The sequence below is a fragment of the Marmota monax genome, unplaced genomic scaffold (genome assembly GCF_021218885.2).
Source record: "Marmota monax isolate L192 unplaced genomic scaffold, Marmota_monax_Labrador192_F-V1.1 WCK01_AAM20220418_F8-fsc00054, whole genome shotgun sequence".
Classification (NCBI taxonomy): domain Eukaryota; kingdom Metazoa; phylum Chordata; class Mammalia; order Rodentia; family Sciuridae; genus Marmota; species Marmota monax.
Window position 1 is genome coordinate 10,765,708 of NW_026692145.1, and position 17,332 is coordinate 10,783,039.

The 17,332-nt window shown below is 37.4% G+C and overlaps 1 protein-coding gene across 7 annotated transcripts in view; it reads right to left on the minus strand.

The window, feature by feature from the left end:
* The window catches only part of Gria3 (glutamate ionotropic receptor AMPA type subunit 3), a 280,239-nt gene that overhangs the window by 6,263 nt on the left and 256,644 nt on the right, over window positions 1–17,332 (minus strand). For 5 of the 7 annotated variants that reach the window (XM_058571563.1, XM_058571557.1, XM_046468812.2 and 2 more), the window contains 2 exons: window positions 3,625–3,739; window positions 846–1,093 (listed from right to left, as the gene is read on the minus strand). In XM_058571563.1, coding sequence (XP_058427546.1) covers window positions 848–1,093; window positions 3,625–3,739 — 361 coding nt within the window. In that variant the 3' untranslated portion in view covers window positions 846–847. Of the gene's footprint in view, window positions 1–834; window positions 1,094–3,624; window positions 3,740–17,332 lie in introns of all 7 variants that reach the window. The other 2 variants (XM_058571572.1, XM_058571555.1) reach the window with 2 other exon arrangements.

Here is a 17,332-nt window from a genome sequence, read left to right on the forward strand (position 1 = left end):
ACATGTCCAAATTATTGGTGGGGTTTGGCTGTAGCTGACAGACTCAGTGATATCAGTCAGGTTCACCTTAGTTTGAGTTTGGCCAGCAGCTTAGTGCCTAGACTGTCCTTTGAGAGACACTTACTTACCTGAGTATCCGTTCCATGGAAGGGACAACAAAGTAACCCAAAGATTGAGAAAACTGTCTCAGTTATGCTGCTTACCTAAAAGGACCTTAACTCCCTAATGGAAGCACTATACTAATTTGCTAAAATTCCTAATTTTAACATAATTTCCAGAATAGCTGCTTTCCCTGGAGTTGCACTGTCCAACATGGCAGCCACCAGCCACATGTGACTATAGAACATTTGATGTATGACTAGTATGAGTTGAGATATACTCTAAGTATAAAATATGCCCAAGATCTTCCAGATTAATATGAATAAAAATGTAAAATCTCATTTATTTTTAATGTTCTTGTTTAATAAGCATATTGAAATGATAATATTTTAGATGTATTGGCCTAAATGGAATTAGCTGCACTTGTTTTACTTTTTAAAATATTACTTTTAGAAAATTTAAAAATTATACATGTGGTTCATATATGTGGCTTACATATGATTCTTTGAACAGTATGGCTCTAGAGAATGTTTTTCCTTTTTGGTCACAGATTGTACTTTAATTATAACTATGCTATCAGAAAAGCACCACTGCCTGACAAGAAAGCACAGTTTTCAAAGAAATATAATGGTTGCAAAGAAGACACAGCTTGAAACAATAAACCAAAGTAAAAAAACAATGAAAAAAAATAAAGGTGTCACATACAGTAATGGAAAGCCAATTAGTTTACTAGACCTTAACCGTACCCCTATATCTTAACACTTTCTGTTCCATACACGTTGTAGCCTTCTCTGTATGTAGCGTAATTCTGAGTGTTGGTGGCAGGAGCAGGCTTAAAGTTTTGGGTGTTCTTTGTGAGTTTCATGCGTTTGGACTCTGCCCGAGATTTGTAACAGAATTCTATCAAAGCCACCATCATGGCCAGCCCCAGACCTCCGACAAGTATATAGAAAACGCCTGCCACATTGCTCAGGCTCAGAGCGCTGGTCTTGTCCTAAGAGAAATGAACAACGCGATTAGTTCTTGGGGAAAGCGAAGGCAATGGGACATTATCATACATTACAACAGCATAGGATATTTCTAAATTGTCAAATAACTAAACATTGATGTAAGTGTAATGACTCAACTCTGGCAACTGGCTAATGTTTCACAATAACCAGCAAGATAGTAGATTGTGCTTCTGTTTACCATTTTGAGCCTCACCTAAATATCTTTTAATTTTCATTCCTTAGTCCCTTAGTACCTCAAAATGGTGCTCAACAACTATAGACAACACTTGGCCATGGGAGCAAAAGAGTAAACACAAGCATAATTTATTCCTCTGCTGGCTTCAATAAACACCATTTTCCAGAGTTGAGCTGTGACATAATCTCTACATATGTAACACTCTTTTCATTTGGGAACTTGAAGCACTCTTTCCCCTCTCTGCCCCGCAACACCCCTTTCTCCCTCGTTCTCCCTGTGACAATCTTTGTCAATAGCTAGTCTTTAAGATACCAGGGGAGAATATTAGTGGTACCTGATATTCTTGTCAGGGAAGTTACTTCATGAGGGTTTGTTTAAAAAGGGTTAAACATCCTCTTTTCCCCAGTGACTGAGAAATTGCTTCTCTTGGGAATTGGTTGCTGAGTTGTCATCCTAGTCAAAATTAGGGCAGCAAGTCTTTGTGCTGCGGGGACAATGACACAGCACAAAGAATTGGCTCCATCTGATATTCCTGGAAGTTTAAGGGAAGTGTCAGGAGGACCCACTGGGTCCTGGATTGGCTCTATATGAATCAGAAAGCTTTCCAGGGGACTGATGATTTTATTTAAATTGAGCTCATTTTTTAACTTTTACTCCAGGGAACATACATAGTCTTTTTTTTAAAAAAATACTACACTTATCTGCTTTCTATTTAATATGGGGGAAAAATTGAGGAAGCCGGTCAGTGACTTTCAGGTCAAACTGCAAATCTGACTAAGCTGTCTAACTCTATGAAAAAGCAAAAACTGAACTACTAAATAATGGAAAGAAAAAGTTGGTGTCTTGAGCCCTACCTTGAGGTAGGACACACCAAGGGCCAGGAGTCTTTCTTTGAAAAAAAAAATAAAATAAAATAGCATTTTGTAGTCTTTTTAGAGGGAATGTAACCATTTTGCTGCTGAATGTAATTGAATGCAATATCTAAATTATTACATCAGTGAATTTGAGCATCTTATTTAAATGATGATACCACTAGCAGATGATGGCCATTGCTGACCCTCAATACTATGGTTCAGCTAGTTCTGGTATATTTAAATAAGTAAATGTAAAGACAATATGGTCTTTTCCTTCTGATACTTGAAATTGAATCACATTCAGGGAGGGGATGTGGGGGTGCCTCATGTCCACAACAACCTTGCAAATGGCTACTCTTCTAGGATGTATGGCAGCTAGGTGGGTAGTAAGAATTTCTATTACTTATAAAACAACAGGTCATCTCCTTAAGGAGGCTGGTGAGGCTATCTGCAAGGATGTTTCACAGTCCATTAGGAAATGGACTAGTTTCTGGTACCCCTCCCTCTGCTATCATATTCATATATGTATATGTCATTTAAAGTAGGGGAAAGGTCTGTTAACATAAACCATGTAAGCTGTGACAACAAGAACAGTTTTAAGTTCCATGTGTATAAGTTTTACAAGAGTTGCAGAATTCCCTAATGTGGGACATAGAAAACCAGTAGCAAAATGGTTCACTGCACAGGGAAAATGAGTGGCATTTCATGAAATGAATTAACTGATACCACAATATTAGTCTGAAAAAAGGAAAAGGCAAAAACTGAAACTAAAAAGAACTTTCTTAGGGGAGCAAAGGGGGGCAGGAAGGAGGCGGGGAAGAGTGTTTCATGCTTATCAATGTGATGTTATCCTGACAATGTATACCTTTCAGGAGCATGCGACTAAATTTTAAAAGTATTACGTACAGATTCAAATGACACCTTTGGAAGAGAGAAGTGTGACAGACTTAATGAGATTCAAGATCCAAATAGATGCTGAATTCAATACAACAGTAGCTGGGAGGGAGCTAATCATTCTGTTTACAGAGACCAGTCTGTTATTTGTTCATATGGGACAGATGTAATATATTAATAACCAAAGGTATTTACAACTACAAAGTCTCTGGAACTATAAGAGGTTAAGAAAAAGTACTGTCACAACTGGATCTTTTGTTGTTGTTGTTGTTGTTTTACCTTTGAACTCTCAAAATGTGAAATACAGTAAAACCCCCTTATAACACAGCTCATTATTTTATAGCTTTGGAAACACAGTGGGCCAGATCAAGTTCCCTAATCATAACAACAGCTCTATAGAGTCCAACAATTGATTTTATGTGGCAGGTCTCTGAGGCTGGTGTTTGCCTTATTCCTTTAGTGCTGGTGTTATAAAGGGGTCCCACTGTGTCAGGGAGTGTGTGTTGGGAAGGAAAGCCGTTTTGGGATAGAAAATAAACAGTGGGTCAAAATGTGATTGCTAATCAGTACAAAAAGACCTTCAGCGACTGACCTTACTCCCGGAGTCCTTGGCTCCACATTCCCCCTTATCGTACCACCATTTGTTTTTCAGCTTGTCTAAGATGCCTTGTTCACTGAGTTTCAATACTGCAAGGTTTACAGGCGTTCTTCACGTGGGAAATAACATAAATAACATTATATTATGTTATTTTATGTTATTCAAGCTTCAAACTACTTTAAAACTATAGAAAGCGATAAAGCAGGGGGCCCTGGCCACAGAGTAATTTTAGACACTGCAGGCAACCTGAGCATTACCTTATAAAAAGTTAACACTACAGCAACGCTATATTTACCAGGGCCTGCCCATATCGCTTTGAGTAATCGGCACACACTGTTAAATAATGAGGATAGAAAAAAAGGCACTCCTCAGATAGGCTGTGTGTGGTGAGGAGGGTCTCCCCTCAAGTGACAATAGTCAGCGGCAGCTTGCAGTAGCTTTGTGACGGAGGCATGTTAGGTTTGATCTAACCGGGTGTCTTATTGTACTTCCAGACAGAAAGCAAGTTTTATGGGAGGATTGGAAGAGGTGATGGGGCCAGAAAGGGAAGCATTTCCATATTGTGAACTGAGACAAATGGATGAATCTGAACAGAAGATAGACCCTACATAAATAATGTGCCTTGTTGTGTTTCTTGTTACACAAATCTGTTACCCAGAGCAATGATCCCAGAAAGAACTGTACTACATACATGTCCTTATTTCACAAACATGCATTCTAATTTAGGCACACATTGGTCTTAGTATTAAAAGGTGTGATATGGACTTCTGAGTTTTGCATAAGAGAATTATTTTCGATGATATAAGAACTGGCCTATGGACTGTTTCTGTAGTATTTGCTGCCTGCCTATCTGTTATGATCATATGACTGTGGTCAACACAGATCACCAGACAGTGGGCCAGATTGTTTTAAGATGGAATATTAATATGGCATGATGTAAAATGGCAAACTGACTATGTCCCTATTGGTAGCACTGTAGAGGAATAGTTCCTACTATAAGAAGACTCCCTCATCTGAGAAGCTAACATAGGACCAGGAGACCAGGAAACTGCTCCTCAGTCCTTCACTACTTAAAGTATAAGGACTGTATTGGGAGCCACACGGCAAATATGTAAAACCCAATAAGTCCTAAGAGAAAGATTTTTCTCTTTCAGAGATTTTTTTTTCAGCTGTAAAATAGGAATAACGACTTTTACCCTGTCTTCTTCTTAGAGCTATTGATTTTTTTTTGTACCAGGGATTGAACCCAGAGGTGCTTAACCACTGAGCCACATCCCCAGTCCTTTTTTATAATATATTTTGAGACAGGACCTTGGGATGAGTTGCTGAGGGCCTTGCTAAGTTGCTGAGGCTGATCTTGCACTCACAATCCTCTTGCCTCAGCCTCCCAAGCTGCTGGGATTATAGATGTGCACCACTGTGTCCTGTGAGCTATTGAATTTTAAATGAAAAATCTCTAATAACTTGGGCAAAAATGTATTACATAGGGAGTGTAGCATAATTCTATGATGAGACTATAGTAGGTTCAGATTCATGTGAACAATATTGCCAATACTAGTACATGTTGGTCTGAATGTCAATTAGCTTAAAAGAAGAAAATCAGACAAATTTATGTAACCCTGAACATGCATTAAAGTGTCTTAGCTTATTTTGGATAAGTTGGGCCCATAAACATATCCATTTACTGACAAGACTGCCTACAGGCACAAACATCTGGCCTCTATTATACCAAGTTCCAAAACCTATTTCCTTTCTTCCCCATTTGCTGTTGAGAGCAGAGGGGCCATCTCATCTTGAGATATTCTAAGACATGTATCATTATTTTAAAGTAATATGCAATTTCAGAGTACTTGAGATTCGAAAAACTATAAACCTTTGGTGGCAGGGAGGTGATACTTTCTTAGTTAATGCAGGGCCTGGCAGTAAGAGTATCTGCATTTGGTATCTCACAAGGAAATTGGGGTCCTTTTATATCTTTACACAAGTTCCTTCAATCAATGCTCAACATCCTGGGTTCCTCAAATCTAACCAGAGTTACTTGGAATACAAAGCAATAAAAGGTATTCAAAAATTTGAGCCTCTTTCACAGATTATTGGCAGTGAAAATTAAGTCTTAAGTTTTAAAGGACAGACAAGCCATCTATGGCCCTTAGATCAGTGTTGTAGTGCCTTCTTCTCTACTCCTGACCATCTAACCCCCTTCTCTATCTTCCTTCACTAATTACTTATTATCTCATCACTACCACTTCTCCCCTAATGCTGTGCCTTAAAGTCAACCAATGACATGAGACTCAGCAATGTGAAAGTTGGCTCAGGATGCAGGGGAATGTTTTCCAGTGACAGAGGGGACCTGGGCTCTACTAGGACCACAAGAAAAAGTACAAAACATCTTCTTTTTCCTTTCTTTTTTTGTTTCTGTTTTTTTAATGGATTTTTTTCTTTTTCTGTGTGTATATTTTATTTATTTTCCTATTTACTTTTTTTTTCACTTTTTTGGCACATTAAACACAATGGTGGGAGTTGTTGTTATATATATATGTACATGCTCACAATATAATAATATAATTTGGCCAATATGACTCCTTGGCACTTCCCCCCCTTCTTCCTCCTTTCTGTTTTTTTTCCTGTTTCCTCTTTTTTTTTTAATTACATAGGGCACAGTGTCCTCTCACTGCTCTCTAACTAAGACCTTAACAGGCTCTGTCCTCCTTTAAACTCCTATGTTGTTGAATTAACTTCGTTCAATTTCTTCAGAACTGCTGCTCTATTTGGTGTTAGGAACAGAGCGGTTGAAGTCTGATAAAAGGTACTCACACTGTAGTCCAATGGAGAGGTTTTACTCTCTATAAAAATCCTAGTTTTTAAAGACATTTGTCAACCATTAAGTGAGCTAGATTGTTAAATGTATAGCATGTTGGTTTAGAGCAGTGGTTCCCAAAATGGGATCCAGGGTCCCCTGGGGGGATCCCCAGGGTCATTTGGGGGATCCTTTCCTCAGAGGGCCTGTGAAGTCAAAACTTTTTATAATACTACTAAGACATTGTTTGCCCTTCTCACTATTATGCCTTTATATCATACAGTGGAATTTCTTGGAAGCCACATGATGTATAAAATCACAGCAGATTGAGTAAAGAAAAATAAATGAGGATCCCATTCTTTTATATTGAGCCAGATAATAAAGAAATTTGTAAAAGTATAGGATAGTACCACTCTCCTTACTATTTTTGACTGGAAAAATAGAATTGCTTCATAAAAGTATATTATTTATGCTAACATATATTGGATTTATTATTTTTAAATGAATCAATGAGTACATTCTCTAAAAATTCTTCAGTGTTAATTTTTGATGCGTAAATATTAATGACATAACACACATAACCAAAACTCTTTTGGGGGGACTGGGAAGATAGCTTAGTGGCAGAGTACTTGCCTAGCATGTTCAAATCTTTGGGTTCTATCTCTAGCACTGAAAAAAAACCTTTTTGGGTTTCTAATAATTTTTAAGAGTATAAGGGGTCCTGGGACCATAAGTTTAAGATGCACTAGTTTTGGAGAAGCACAGGCTCTTTACCTGTGCAGGGGTCTATTCTAGCATGCCCACTATATAGTCTTATTAAAATTCAGGCTTAGCATGTTAGCAAAATACCATCCTACTTCTGACAAATGACCTATTCCTACCTTAGGTCATCCAGTGTCTTTCACAGAATGGCTAGTAGCTTCTATCTACTCCCATTGTCTCCACAGTTACAATGGAGGTTACCTTAGAGCAATGGTTTTTACCTAGGAGTTTTTCTGTCCTTCAGAGGACATTTGGCATTATCTGGAGTTTTTTTTTTTTTTTGTCATAACTGGGTGGGGGAATGCTATAGGCATCCAGTGAGTAGAGGCCAGGGATGTGGCTAAACATCCTATAATGCACAGGATAGCACCCACAACAAAGAATTATCAGGTCCCCAAATGCCGTTAATGCTGGGGCCAAGAAATCTGGCCTTAAATCATCCAGATTTCCTCTGAGATACCCCAGGATGTGAGAGAATGCTGACAAATGATACACCCTAAGAAATTTAGTCTTTGATTGAAAAAATCACAGGGTTTATGAAATCTGGCAGGGAGCCAATGTGCATTTAGGAACTTCTAAATAAAAATGAGGGAGAAAAACAAACATTTCAAGCAGCAGCACAGCTAAGGAGCATAAAAGCTGTAATCAGAAATCACAGATAATACCACTTAACAAGGTTAGGATAGCTGCCAAGAAAAGAAAGTACTTTAAAAGGCAAATCTCCTAGAACTCCATGTTGCTGTGGGATAGACTAAATTTCCAAGAAGGTACAGAAAAACTGCTTTTATCTACATTGTTTTCTCTCTTACTGAATCTTACTGGATTGCATTACCTAGTCCAACCCAAATCAACCCAATGTACTGACATCCTTTCCCCAATTCACATGCATGTGCGCGCGCGCGCGCACACACACACACACACACACACACATTGATATTTTGAAGAAGAGGGAGTTTGGTGGACATTTGGTCATTTAAAATGTCATTTTCTCCAGGAAGCCGTTTTGTCTCTCACTCCAATATTTTCTCTTCCTTCCATCATTCTCTACCTTGCCTCATTATTTATGTCCATATATTGTGAGTCCCTCTATACCATGTACTTCTCAAGGGCAGGGATCATGGCTTATGCATCTATATCCTCATTTAGGATGCTTTTCTCAATAAATATCTGTTAAATTGATAGCTGTCTTTTAGCTTTTTATTTTTCAATCTGGTAACTTCTCATAGTTATCATATAATTATTATAGTCAAGTTTAATAATCATGCCAAGAAGGCAGATTTTTGGTCCCCCCTTTGTATGTAAAGAAACTGAGTCACAAATAGATTAATCAATCTGCTCAAGCCTCTACAGCAAATTATGGGGCAGGCCACAAGTCAAATTAGTATGCACTGAACTCAGTACTGTGCATTCACCAATGGAACACACAAAAGGGTAGTAACAGCCCTCCTTATTTTTGCTTTTCTGAATGTTCCTAATGATTTTTTTTCCTTCAGGGACAACCATTCTCCAAATAACTACCAACCTCACAAGGGCATATTTTGCAACTGGGGCCTTTTACTGTGATGCAGCAATGTGTCTCCAGGGTAATGTTTGGAGCAATTACTGCAGGCCCTTAACTGGTACCTGAGAGAATTATAATTCAGAAATATTTATTGTATTCACCTCAATAGAGAACAGAAAGAATTAAACAAAGTAGGTCAGATTCCTATCATGGAAATTAGTCAAGCATTCTCCCTCTGAAGGGCTTGCTATGAACTTTGCTGAGTACAGCCCTCCTAAGACAAAGACACAGGTCAACAACCTTAGGGGAGAAAGTAGCAGGGCTTTATGATATCATTTCAGGGGGTCTGGGAATGTCGCTTTGCCCAAAAATGTTCTCCTCATCGATATATGAAATTCCACTATGATAATCTCACATCTTTAAGTTTGAGCAACATATTCTGTTGAAATAAATTAAAAAAAAAACTTCCTAAAAAGTGGGAAATGAAGCAATGAGTGACTGTTTACAAACTACAACTCTGCATTGTATTTTGTTTAAAAAATGTTAGATGTTGGAGAAAGAATATTAAGTTCCCCTAAGAAAAAAATGTTTTATGGCATGTAAGTCATATAAATCATTACTAATCAGATGGAGTGGGCACAAGCAAATGTGAATTAGTCATTTAGAAGTATATGAAAGTAATGCTAACTTGTGTCAGGATGTTGATTCCTGAGTGGAGCAGAGTCATGGGAGTGCCATCTATTTATTTATTTTTTATATGTAGGGGCAACACTGTAATTCATAATGCTTTGATAAGGAGTTCTATTTTTGAAGAAAAGATTATTGGATGATATAACTTTCTGCTTATCTCTGTCACTCACACCTGGCAATAACTCAGCTGCAGAGGATTGTGCTCACAGACCAAGGCATCAAGCCACTCCAGATGTTGATTGTCTAGATTCCAGGCTCAGTTGCTGGGATGTAGCAACCAGCCACTGCAAAGAATCAGTGTTATTTTAGTGATGATAAACCTTACATATGGAGACAGCTTTAGGATAAGAACATCATTGTTGTTTTTTTTTTCTGTGAAATATGTTATTTATTTAAAAAGTAAATAAGACTTTTGAGATATTTCAAAGGAACTGCCCAATTTATTTTGAAATTTTGATTTCAGAAAATATTTGAAGGTAGTAAATAAAGTAGCTTGGAGCCATGTTGGATTCCTTATTGTGGACAAAGAAACTCTGACGGGATGATGTGAGAGTGTTGAACTGGGGGTGGGAAGGAAGAAAACTGGGTCTTGTGAATAATTACCAAGTTGATTTCTCCAAATAATCTGGTGATCCTGGCAGGGTTGAGAGGGGAAGTTATACGATAGATATGGCTCTGAAACTGAAAAATATAGGAACCCAGGTATAGTAGGATTTATCCGCTTGAGAGACTGTGGGATATATTCTACTCTAAATGGCCTCAGTTTTCTTTCTGAGCAGGGATACTTTAGAGAAAATGCCCAATTAATGATATGGAAGATTTCAATGATACCCTCTGGAGGGATAAATACATGTGTAAGTATGTAGGTTATAAAGACACGATCACAGAGAAGTAGAAGAAATATATGAGCATGAATAGTACATTTGCACCCTTAATTAGAAACTTGCTCTGACAACACAGTATCTGGATGATGAAAATGGAAACTGATCACAGCCTGAGTGGGAATCCCTTCCCCCATGTACCCCATATCTAAAGCTCTATCTTATTAATGCTTGCTTCTTGGTATGTAGGGTTTTTATGAATGACTTCAGAAATATCAGTGGTGGAAGAATGGTCATCCTCACTTTTTCTGACCTTTTTTTTCTTCCAGAAGATATTTCAGGATTTCATGATGACAAGCTGCCTTTCTTAATCACTAGTGACCAGTCATCGTTCTTAATAACTTATCTTTCATGGAGAAGTCCTAGTATTATTCAGGATATACAGGCATGTGTGGGCAGGCATAGACATCCCTGCCTAGGTTGGTCTTGTTTTATGTAGTTGCAGCCACTTGATGATCAAGCAAAAGAAGAATCATTGCTGAATAATAGGATTTACTAATTCTCTTCTGTAGGTTAACTTGGGTATGGGTAGTGAAGGGATTTATTTCTCTATATAGCAGCTGTTAGAGGCTATGACAGTTCAAAAGTGTCTGGAACCCTTTTAAGAAATCTCTACCCATGTCTTTTCACAGGGTTTCCTTCATGCAGGATTTCAAGAGAATGAAGGTTTAAGTTATTTCAACCTTTCTACCCTTGGATCACCCTGAACTTTCTCCACAACCTGGGATCATGTGCACACATGACTGCTGGCATTACCAGACTCTGGCCACCCAAGTAACCCTAATTCCACAGAGGCAGTTACAATGATTTGCAGAGTTATGTAGTGCTAGGCTGCTAAAAGTCACTGCTGAGAGAGTATTTATAACCATGTAGTTCACAAATGTAGCTCAAACCTATTTAACTCCTTGATAATGGGATCATAATTTAATATAAGTGCAAAGAGCAAATTCAATAATGCATGCATATAACATTAGGAGTTGAAAGCTGTGAGTCATTTTACTAAGGGCCTAACAATGCTAGTGATGGAAACCTATTGAAGAGCATTTGGGCTAACACAGCATTCCCAGAAGCAACTTTTGAGACATGTGGGTGAAGCCAGAGGCATTTCCAAATGATAACCTCTCAAATTCAAAGAAATAGAACCTTTGATTCCACATACTATGAATTTCCCTGAAGGATTTTTTTTTTTTGCCAAATTATACCTCTGTTCAACTTCCTCTTCTAGAATAGGAATCCAAAACCATTATCAGTTGTAGACTATTTCACATCACATCATTAATTTGTCTGGGAAGACTTCTTACCAATTTGTCCTTGACAAAGACAAGGGGTCCAGTGAAGATACTAAGCTGGAGAATCTAGTTTTGGTTAAAATATGTCCACAGATATTTTCCCAAGTATATAATTAGTATGATTCACTTGAAAATTCTATTTTAATATACATTAAATATTCAAATTATCAACTTTGGTTGGGTTTTATTATGCATAAGCGTATTTTCTTAAGAATAGTTCCTTCCAATGGCACCAAGAGAAGACAGAAACTCAGATGATGAATGTTTCTGAAGACATGTAGGTCATTAGACCACAGATTTTAACTTCTGATGTTATATGCAAGCATCATTTGAGTTTACAAGGAACTCAAATGATGAGTGTTTCTGAAGACATCTAGCTTATTTCCCTGATTCTAGGCAAAATATGCATTGATAGTTCAGTCCAATGGGTGCCATCATCCTCTTTTTTCTCTAATAGCCATTTTTTCCAGGAATCATAGAAAAATAATCAGTCTTAGCTTATACTCAAACATAGATTACAACAAATGGTGTCTATATATCGGATCTGAAAGCCAGCTACTGGTTGCCATGCCAAGGTACACACCACCCACTTCTAGCACACATTCTAGCATCCACACATCACATCTACATTTCCAGCAGTGATGCTAGACAGGATACATTAGCAGTCTTACTAAGTATATGTATATATATATGTATATATATGTATGTATATATATAGCATGTGTATGTATGTGTATATATATGTACATATACATATATATATATATATATATATATATTTAAGAGTAAAGTATGCTATTGCCTTAGGTCTATATTTTGAGAAATATTTGCTTCAGTGCCAGATGAAATTAAGCAAAACGGTTAATCTAGCACTGGGACCACACTTTTGCCATCTCTGATCAATGGGTATTAGCCTCATGTGCCAAGGGCCAAATGCTATACCGCTCTCTAAAATGTCAAAAGAGAATGGATTTCAATTGTTTTCCATAAAAGACATTTCCCCCACCCTGCTCCACCATCCCCAACTCCCACCCTAACAAAATGTATTTCAGTTAAATCAAATCTTCATGTTTCTTTTCCATGTCTATCCTACCTTTCAGACAATGGTTCTATAACCTCTCCAAATGAAAGGAAACCAAGTACTTTGGTCTTCAAGGGGCAGGAAGGGCATGGAAATATACCATTTCAATCTTTGCCACTGCAACGGTGTCTTTCCTTTTGGCAATTGTGTAACAGCATTCTTACCTTCAGGCTTTTCACTCCTGCTGCTCTTTCTGTAGTTCTGATGTTGGGCATTTGCTCATTATTTGTCAATAAGAAACACATTCATGTTATTATGATATCACCAAAGGCAAACAATTATGTCCTAATCACAGAAATCATGTTAAGGCCACAAAGTCAATTTTTAAAATTCACAGAATGGAATAATTAAAAAATCTTTTCTTTCTGGATTACATTTTTTTTTTCCCGGTGGAAGAATTTATCCTTTAACACCATTTGGCAAGATCAATGGTTTTGGCAGCCACTGGAATTGTTCAGTTCTCAAGGCAACAAGTTCCTTGCTTGGAGCAGCCATCTGAGAGAACGTGAGGATTTGTTCTTGGGAGGAAGACCTAGCAAGTTCAAGCAGCAAATTTAATCACTATCAGGAAATAAAACTGTCAGGTTCTTCATACTTCCAGGAGGTAGTACCAGCACAGAAACATGCAAACCAACGAAGAGCATAATATACTCACCCTACTCCTTGATCCCAAACCAGAGTCTTGGGGATTCATCGGAACATCTGCTAAGACCAGGAAGTGCCATCGAGCTGTAATGATTCTTGCCTATGCACATAACAGTGTCAATAAAGAGTCATTGGGATCCACCTTACTCTTAGGCGTCCAAAATGTCTATCTTTAGGAATGGCTCCTACTAGTAAAAGGTCCATTTTTTTTATGTAGGTAAATGTAGATGCAGATTCATATCCATTACCTAAGGCCCAAGAGTGTCAGACTGTTCTGGGTGTGGAAGAGAAGTGATTAAGAGATGGTGGCACAGTAAAGGAGAATTGTAGACATACAAAGAAGAAGAGGAAGAGGAAGAAAAGGAAGAAGATGAAATACACACAAAACTGAAGATCTCATTTGTACATATGGGAAATATGGTCATAACATTATTCATCTATGTACCACTAAGAAGCTGAGGGAATTTGAAAATAGGCTGTGTCAAAGTGTCACATTTTACTGTCTTTGCATAGATGAATTGCTAAAAGCAAATGCATGGAATTAAAAGAAGATTGCTAGGGATAGGGAGGAGGAGCATGTTTGAATTTCTTAAGAGAACAAACTTTTTTAGGTACTTTAAAAGTACCCACATGAAAAGAAACATCTAATTTTAATTGCAGGCAATTTTCAAATCTATTAAAACAAAGTCCCGAAGTTTTTTTCTCCAATGTGGGTGATGCACACTGGTTAGTTTCTTCTAGTTCCTATATATTTTAACTGCATTTCTATATCAATATTCTGTAAGTCCTAATGATGTCCTACAATTTATTTAAATAATGGAGGTTTAATGGTGTAGCCCTTCCTTGTCCCTCTTTCCCCCGTATGCCTTACAAGTTAAGAAATCCACGTACTGTACAATTCTCATTGCACTCAATGGGTTCAGAATGGTCTCATTTAAACATTCTGTTTTATTGTTCCACAAAGCACACAATATGTGCTATTTTTCACCTTGGAAAATATGGCACTGGGAGTCTATTTAAATCCCTGGAAAACTAAAGCCAGGTACAAATCTAGGGTGAGGTAGGATAAGACAACAACTTGTCACCCCAGTCACAAATAGCTTGTTTCATACATCCTTCTCCCTTTACTAGGGTTAAACTAGATGGGAAAGCCAAACTGGCACCCTTTCCTGAAAGTAAGGCAATGAATATGAGTAGATGGAGGGACCAGAAGAATGTGGGAGTTTGAAGCAACAGATAGCTGTGGAAGGAGGCTGATATACCTATATGGTAATTCCCAGCTAAATCCCCATTCTTCTATGATTTGCAGTGACAGGCTTTTACTTGCTCTGTCACAAACCCCTGGTGATGTGGGTTTATCGCTAGAATGACCACTGGCTCTTAATTACTGCTTTTGCACACATGTTGGAATAAAGCACTAACACAAAAGGGTGATTTGCAGGTTAAAAATTCCCAAATCACAGCTCTAATTTCCATGATCTTTGCTATACATTTATAGTCCATTAAGGAAGGATCAAGTCTGCTTTGTTTAGGCCTTATTAGCCCATGTTTGAGAAGTTGGTAAATCTAAGCTGTGTTTTGGTTCTAGTCTGTGGGTCTGGTTCAAGGGCTGCCCTAGTCACTGACCTTATTCTTAACTTCTTGTATTCAGAAAAAATAAAATAAATAAAATATCTGTTGCATTATTTTAAGTACTCGCACATTTACAGCAGCTTGGAAGGTTGCTGGTTCTTTTGCTAGTAAGGTAACTTTTCTAGAATAGGCTCAGAATGTATAATAGCTCATGCCTGAGAGGAACAAAGTCAACAATTTAACATAATTGCCCATTCATCATTATTTAAAGGTTGCAGGAGCCCAGACTGAGAGATAAGTAATACAGGTATTTCTTCTCCTCCTGGTTTCAGAGATAATAGGTGTGAAAGTGTTTTTGAAAAAGTAAAAGCACTTATAAATGTCAGGCTTTGTGATTATTGTCATTTTTAGTAATCAGTACTGAGTGCTGGAATGGCTTAAATATGCCATTTGCCTAGTAACCAAGCTTGTTGAGAAAGAACCTGATTCTTATGGAAACATTTCACATGCAATCAGATTCACATTGCTCATTGGGTAGGTAGATGCAATAAATTGCTGTCTGCAATAATATCACAAGAGGTGACCTGGAATTCAGCAGACGTTTGTGACAGCATTAGCTGTGTGACCTTCTCAAAGTCACCACCATCTCTGGATCTCACTTTCAGTATGAAATGACTGTACATTTAACAGTCAATTGTCACATTAACTTGGGATAGAATACAATAAATAAGTATAATTCTTAAGCCATTTTGCTAATGCAGTAAAACCTCACTGATTTGGAATAACAGAGGGGAAGGATTTTCTGAATGAGTAAAGCAAGTCATGAGTTGCAAAATAGGTCTGAAGAACGACAGTTTTATTACTTTAGGTCTATTTTGTAATTCAAACTGACTATAAGACATTGCCTTAGTGGAGGTCCTTGTGAGAACTATTTTAGCAGATAATTTTGTAACGATTATGATTATATCTAATAAGTGCTTCTAGTGTTTGCAAAAGAGTTTGTTCTCTTAAGGACAAATTCAACTGACAATATAGTCTAAACTCTTCATTTATTTAATAAACCTTTCTTGTCCCCATCCCTAATAATATAAAGTTAACTTTTAGACTGGTCCCTGTATAGTTTATCCCAAAATTATTAATTAGAGAGCTCCAAATTGATGAACTTCACTGCCATTTTTCTCTCATTCTCCATTGATTCGTGTTTAGCAACACCACTAAGTAATGGTAAAGTGGACTCAGATTCATTTTTTTCTCCTTCTCTTGCTCACTCTCAGAAAACAGCAGATAGCAATAAGGAAGAAGATAAAGACAAGCTCCTCTATAATCCAGAAATGGAATAAACAATTATGGAAATGCAGCACTGTTATCCACAGTTGAGAAAGGGATTGATTTATATCGAAAGGTTGACTGAAGGAATGACCAAGAAAAGTTATTTGAAAGATGGCTGGTAGATAGGACTATGATCAAGAAGTCGGAAACATTTATGATCTGCTGAAATATTTTCTATTTACATATTGAAATTCAGATAATCTGGAAATTGTGAACTGGCAATAAAGTTACTTGATAAACTTTGCAGCAGTACTAACTGAGGAAAAAAGAGCTTGATTGTTGGTTGTAATTAGAAAATAGTTGGTCTAAAGTTTTGGGGTCTTCACAATACCAAAACATATGGTGAAAAGTAAAAATTCAGCCAAATATGTGCAGATATTTTGTTTCTATTATATCAAACATCTGGTTATTTGAAAGCTTCTGGGCACTTGGCATCATGTGGATTGTTTAGAGTCATCTTGATAGAGTCCATGGCTCCTTTTTAACCATGCTGAGTATGAATGATGAATTCATGAGAGCAATGTATCCAATCCAACTCAATTTTCTTTCTGCAGCTCACTTCAATGATACAATTAAGTTCTCCATGGCCTGCTAATAACATGAGAAAAAGACCAGGAAGAAGGTGCTAAATACTTTGGGCATCGGGTTAGCCATTGTAAAAATCAAATGAACCAAAAGCTTGGCTAAATTGTCAATGTCATCAGTTCACATTGGTAGGACAGGAAGTTACTGTATTTTTTGACACATAGTAAAACCTTGATTAATTGGAATCCATATGGGATGAGTGGGATTTTCAATAAGAATACTCATTTTGTTTCATTCTTGGCTAATAGCATGTTTTCTTAAAATGCTTGTTTCCGCTTTCTTGCCTCAGAGCAGCCTTTAATGTTTGAGGGTCAATCCAGATGGAGAGACGTTATAGGAGAAAGAGCTGAATGTGACCTAATCACAGGTTATCTCTTGGCAAGTGATTAAAAAAAAATCAATTCCTTGAGGTCTTCTTTTTTTTGGTACTACTGAGGTTTTCTCATCAATGTGAAGTTCTGAGGGGGTGCAATTCAGTTAGTTGGGACACTGGTGAGGAGAGTTCTCGTTAATCAAGGTTTTACAGTAAAAGACCTTTTCAATGCCTGGTGAGATTATAAACTAAAGTTG